Source organism: Abramis brama (assembly GCF_963993115.1).
Source record: "Abramis brama genome assembly, chromosome: 12".
Classification (NCBI taxonomy): Eukaryota; Metazoa; Chordata; class Actinopteri; order Cypriniformes; family Leuciscidae; genus Abramis; species Abramis brama.
Window position 1 is genome coordinate 37,565,722 of NC_139974.1, and position 6,000 is coordinate 37,571,721.

Genomic DNA, 6,000 nt, shown 5'->3' on the forward strand with positions numbered 1-6,000 from the left:
ACTATATTATGTTACTCTCCTTAAAAAAGTAACTAATTGCATTAGTTACTTTTTATGAAAAGTAATGCGTTACGCTACTTTTGCGTTACTTTTTTCTCACCTGGGTTTGGCATGCTTGTTTGTTTTTTAACTCTTTCCCTGCCAGCGTTCCCTTTTATCATTTTCTCAAATCTTTTATGGCCCCCAGAATATTTTGTTGCATGAATATCTGAATATATCTGCAATATATCAAAAGAAAGAAGAGATCTCGGCTTAAAAAAAACAAAAACATTTTATTCTGGATTCATGCATGAATATGGGTAAGTTTAATTAAAAAAAGCAACATTTTGAATATTTCTGAATGGATTCAGAACGATGATCAAAACATAGATGTTGGTTTATATACTGTTTAATGTTTGATGTTTCAGAAGATATGTGATAGCGCCCCCTACCATATAACAGTGAAAACATGGATTGCCGGAAATTGACATCATTGAGGAAAGAGATTAAAAAAATAAGTTCTATTTTTGGCAAATGTAAAGGCCCTTGCCCTTTCACACCAAAAGTGAAATAAATAAGCCTCAGCCTGAAGGAAGTGCAAACCTTTCATCAGTGCTGCCATAACCATGGGGACAGAAGAATAGTCAATGATTGGGAGAACAAAGTAACTTGCACAACTTATTTGAAAAAGTAACTGATATTTTCCTGTAAATTTAAATGTAATGGGTTACTTTACTAGTTACTTGAAAAAAGTAATCTGATTACATACCTTGCATTACATGTAATGCGTTACCTCAACACTGGTTACTGTGCTAATAGCAGTAAAAAGCCTGGCTGTAGTGACTTTTGTCTGGTATTTATGGAAGTGATTCCTCAATTTGGGGCACATTGGACTACTTGAAATCAATGTTCAACTAGAGTTTTGTTTAATGTGTGACGTGTGGAATGTATGTGATGATGTGATGGTAATGACATTTTGGAGAAAAATCTGTACACGACTAGGACTTTCTAACACATCAAGTTATAGCTAGCAGTTAATTAACTTTAAGCTGATAAAATATCAAGAAATGGTTTGGTTCTGAATTAAGAAAGCTTAGCAAGGAGGGTTTTCTAAATGCTTGACATGAAAATTAAAATGTTTCCGGACACTTTAGTAATGCTTTTTCCTTTTTTTTTCATTCTTGGGGACAGAAAAGGTCCATTTGTTTTCACGTTGTACTCATGTCTGTTTCTGTCAGTTCCGGTTTGGAGTCTCTATCTGCCCACACCTACTAAACACACACTGACACACGTTCAGAGGATTACAAAAACACCGGGCAGACGCAGACACTTAGACGCTCATGTTATTCTCAGGCATTGTTCATTGAGTCGTGTAGCGACTGTTTTAGTGCTATTTCTATTTGCTAAGGCTGAAGGAACATTATCAGGAACATATCAGAATCAACCATGAAGAAAACATTCAAAGTTCAAAAGCTTGCAAATATTATGCCTCGGATAACACACATATTGCATTTTAACATGTCAGTCCACAAGCTAAAACCCTAAATTATGTAACAAATGTTATTTTGAAGCTGCTCACCTTTTACCTGACTTCTGCTGGTCACTTATGAAAAGCAATATTTCTCAAGCTGTAATAAAATAGTAATTTAAGTAACATTTTGGGGGTTGGAATGTGTTTATTAAAGGGATTTTTTTTACAAAGCAATGTTTTGCACAATTGTATCACTCAAGACTCTTACAAACATTCAAAGACATGTACAAAAATCATATATAAACACAATTATGCACACTCATACATGCACACACCTCTCAAACAAACATCTTAAGTCATCAACAGTGACACTTCACTGGCAAATCCAGTCTCTTTATAACCCACCCACTTATTATAATATTAAACCACACAACCAATCACAACCCTGTATCCCTGAGTCCAGACTCATAACTCATCATGAGTGACTTCATCTGCCTTGAGTTTAAACTCATCCTCTGTGATTCGTCCATCCTTGTTGCGGTCCTGGTTATCGTACATGTTCTCTATGATGCGTTTCGTTTCAAAACCTGGCGCAAGACGACCTTTGCCCTCTTCTACCTGCAGGAGGATGTAATCTGAAAACTGTATGGAAGGGACAGACAATGATGAAATTAACTTAATTAACATTTTGCAGATGTATTGGTGACACACAGCCAAACACACAGTCAGAAGCTGTATACCTCAGTGGAGTCCACTTGAGCGTCTTTGTTCTTGTCCATCTCACTGAAAAGATCAGGAGAGACTTCGTTGTTCCACACAAACATGTAGCCGTCAGGAAGACCCTCCTCCATGTCCACCATCTCAACATCAAACACCAGTACAGCACTGCCAGGGACCTCTCCATCTGAGCAAAGAAATGGTACTTAAAATCACTATGAAATCAAAATTGACAATTCTTGTTTTTTTTATGGAATATTGCAGTGATTTATCCGTGCACATCATTAATTCAAGTGTGCTCATAATCTTTAATCGAAATAACTTCCCCTCCCTCTTGCAGCATCTCTTCTCTGATGATGGAGCGATTGCAGGGCAACCTGTCACTCACATGAGATCGACCAATAGCAACCCACAACCATCCAATCAATTCCCCATGTACAAAATCAAGCCCCGCCCTACATTTGTTCTTCACTTGGATCACAATGGGGAAGAAAAGACTAACGCATTTTCCATTTCACACCATCTTTAATATTCTATATTTAATATTCTGGGAAATATACAGGTTTGAACTGTGTTTCTACACGTTGGTATAGAGTTGCAGTTTTTAGGGACCCCATGTGTATCCCTCTCATCATTACATAATTAAAAAACATTAAAATAACATTAGTTGACTCACTAAATGACAGCTAATGCTTTTTTGATATCAGCACATAAATCGTTGTTTAGCTGAGTAGGTTTGTAAGAGTAATGTACTTTGCTGGTGTCTGTTGGCTCCCTCTGGTGGGTCCATCACAAATTGCAATAAAAAAATCACGAAGCCAAAGCATTGTCCGATTCTTAAGTAAATGATTCTTAAGAGTCGGTTCTTTTTAGTGAATAAAATACATTCGGCTGCATCCTAAATCACATACTTCCCTACTATATTGTAGGCAAAAAACAGTGTGTGACAAAAGAAGTATGTTTGAATTCACAGCACTCATAAAAAAGTACCCGAATGACCTACTACTTCCGGCGAGATTCTGAAGTGTGCATATGATGGACATTTTACTATCCCATGAGGCCACGAGAGAGGATTTGTGAATGACAGAGAAGTGACGCAAGGTAGGTCACATGATAATGACAACATGATGAATGTAGTATGTCCTGATTACATTCATACTACACAGATTCATACTATATAGAACATACTTTTTAGCAGTCATGAAGTAACTACTTATTCAAAATAAGTACAAGAGAATATATGATTTCAGACGCAGCCCATGTAGTCCAATTCACAAAGAAATTACTCTTATGAGTTTTAATGAATCGTTCAAAAAGCTTCACAAATCTACTAATAACGGTATCAGTCGGGAGAGTCCTTCACTGAGTGAATTCAGAACTCAGAATGACCTTAGTGGAAATAATAATAATATAAATGTGTGTCTTACCAACTCCCCTCTCTCCATAGGCAAGGTGAGGTGGAATGACTAGGTTGCGCTTCTCTCCAACACACATTCCTGTTAGCCCTTGTTCCATGCCTAAAACCACCTGTCCGGACCCCAGAACCACATCATACGTCTTGCCAAAGGTGTGCCTGAATAAACACACAGACACAGAGGAAAACATCAGTTTAGATAAAAACATTAATCAAATAAAATACTTGTAATGTCAACTTCAAAAAACAAATTGCAATTGCAACGCACGTGGAGCTGATGTTGGTGCCGTCCATGAGAGTGGCGTTGTAGTGGTATTTGACAAAATCGCCACGTTTTGCAATGTAGGTGCAATTCTCTGGCTTCACACTGGTGATCACAACTGTATCAGATGGGTTGTGGAAATCAATAATGTGGACATCAAACACCAGCACAGCTGAGCCGGGGATCTTAGTTCCTGTAGGAGGAAATTGAAGAGATTCATGCAAAGGTAAATGTGTGTTGTTGTTTTTAACCTTATTATGCTATTTTAAAGGTTCTTGGTTTTGTTTTGGAGGTCTCCAACACAGTAGGTTTACAAAAAACACTTTAATTTTCTCATACTATGCATTGCAGCATCAGCTCTTTTCTCACAGTGTCTGAAACGGTTCGATAAAGGATTCGGTCTCTCTAAACCCCGGCTTTCCGAGAGCCTGCTCTGCTCTGATTGGTCAGATGGCCCAGTCTGTTGTGATTGGTCGACCGCTTAAAGTGGATGTTGGAAACGAAACACCATTACCATATCTGAATTTCCGCTCTTCCTCAGCACTTGACACACAGTGATACGAACAGTAACAATGGCGTCGGTTTTACTGTATCAATTCGAGTCCAACTCCTTTGGATGAAATGCATTAAAGTGTATTTGCTTTTACAGCGCAGAAAACTGTCTTCTGGACATGTGGACAACAGTAACTCCATTTATCAAGCACTTTGATCTTTGAAACTTTTGCAGACCTGTTACATTCACAAAAAGCTATATTACACACTGCATGAAAGGTAATATCCGAAACCATAAAAAGTCAGATCAACACACACCTGTGCCCTCTTCTCCATACCCCAGGTGTGGTGGGATAACAACCCTCCTGCGCTCTCCAACACACACACCCAGGAGTCCTTGGTCCATCCCTGCGATCACATAGCCTTTACCGATGTAAGTGTCATATGTGCGATTCCTTGAGTAACTGAAACATAAACACAACTGTAAGCATAAGTGCACTGTATATCACTTTTAAATGAAAGTATCTAGGGTTTTTACCTGGAGTCAAAGAATGTGCCGTCCAGCAGGGATCCGTTATAATGATACCGCATGAAGTCTCCAGTTTGACTCTTGCGTGGACAAGGATCTGGAAGGTGTTCCACCTGTACTGTGATTTCATCTTTGGGGTTATGAAGGTCCAGCAGAACCACATCAAACACCAGAGAGGCTTGAGCGGGGATGTCACTTCCTGTGAGAGGAGATAACGATGCTGTAATGCTAATTTTGCATGGACAAAAACTGTTAGTATATATTACTAATAAAATGACTCTCACCATCCCCATTCTCTCCATAGCCAAGGAAAGGTGGAATGGTGATGATGCGTTTTTCTCCCACACACATTCCCAAAAGCCCCTGGTCCATTCCCGCAATGAGCCAGCCAATCCCCACGTAAGTGTCATAGGTGCGCATACGCGTGTGACTGCAAATGAAAGAATCAGAATTACTCATCAGGAAAAAAATTACATAAATCTTTATTTTTATATTCTTGAAATGTATTACATAAAATAAGCAATAATTAGAATTAGGATGAAAATGGTTTTAACCTGTTTATGTCCAAAAAAAAAATATATATATTTTTAATTTTTGGACATCTAAAATTATATATTTATAATTATAAATTATATTATATTTATTTAAAATTTTAATATATTCACATATTTAACATATATTTAATTTATTTACATTTGTGCATTATACAACAGTTCTTGTCCTCAAATCTGATTGGTCAAGCAACGGTCCAAGAGTGCTATTATATATTGCTTTTGTGTGTTTTGAAGAAGGGGTTTTCTATATGTTATGATGCCACAGACCCACAAATATGATCATATGTTCATACAAGGGACCCCCATCCTAAAATTTAAAAGGCAGCTATATAGTTTCATGTATAAAGACCCAATTTATACTGAATAAAATAATATTATAAGTGTAAAATATTATTTGGAAAATATTTTAAAAATTTGTCTTACATATTTTTTTTCTACTCACCGTAGTACTGTACTGTTAGATGTTTATTATTTATATGAATCTAATATTTATTTATTTATTTAAACAAATAAACCCTTTTTTATTGAATGTTACAGGATTACACCAATAGGTGGCGACATCTGTATAAGTAAGTCATTAGA

At 37.0% G+C, this 6,000-nt stretch overlaps 1 protein-coding gene across 1 annotated transcript; it reads right to left on the bottom strand.

Annotated features, from left to right (window-relative positions):
- Positions 1-1,635: 1,635 nt before the first annotated feature.
- On the bottom strand, positions 1,636-5,291 carry fkbp9 (FKBP prolyl isomerase 9). Its single transcript, XM_084130799.1, has 7 exons — positions 5,149-5,291; positions 4,874-5,063; positions 4,654-4,799; positions 3,850-4,036; positions 3,595-3,740; positions 2,191-2,354; positions 1,636-2,092 (listed from the first exon to the last, which is right to left on the bottom strand). The coding sequence occupies exons 1-7, from the start codon at positions 5,282-5,284 to the stop codon at positions 1,916-1,918; spliced, it is 1,146 nt and encodes a 381-aa protein (XP_083986925.1). The 5' UTR covers positions 5,285-5,291; the 3' UTR covers positions 1,636-1,915.
- Between the last annotated feature and the right edge of the window lie 709 nt (positions 5,292-6,000).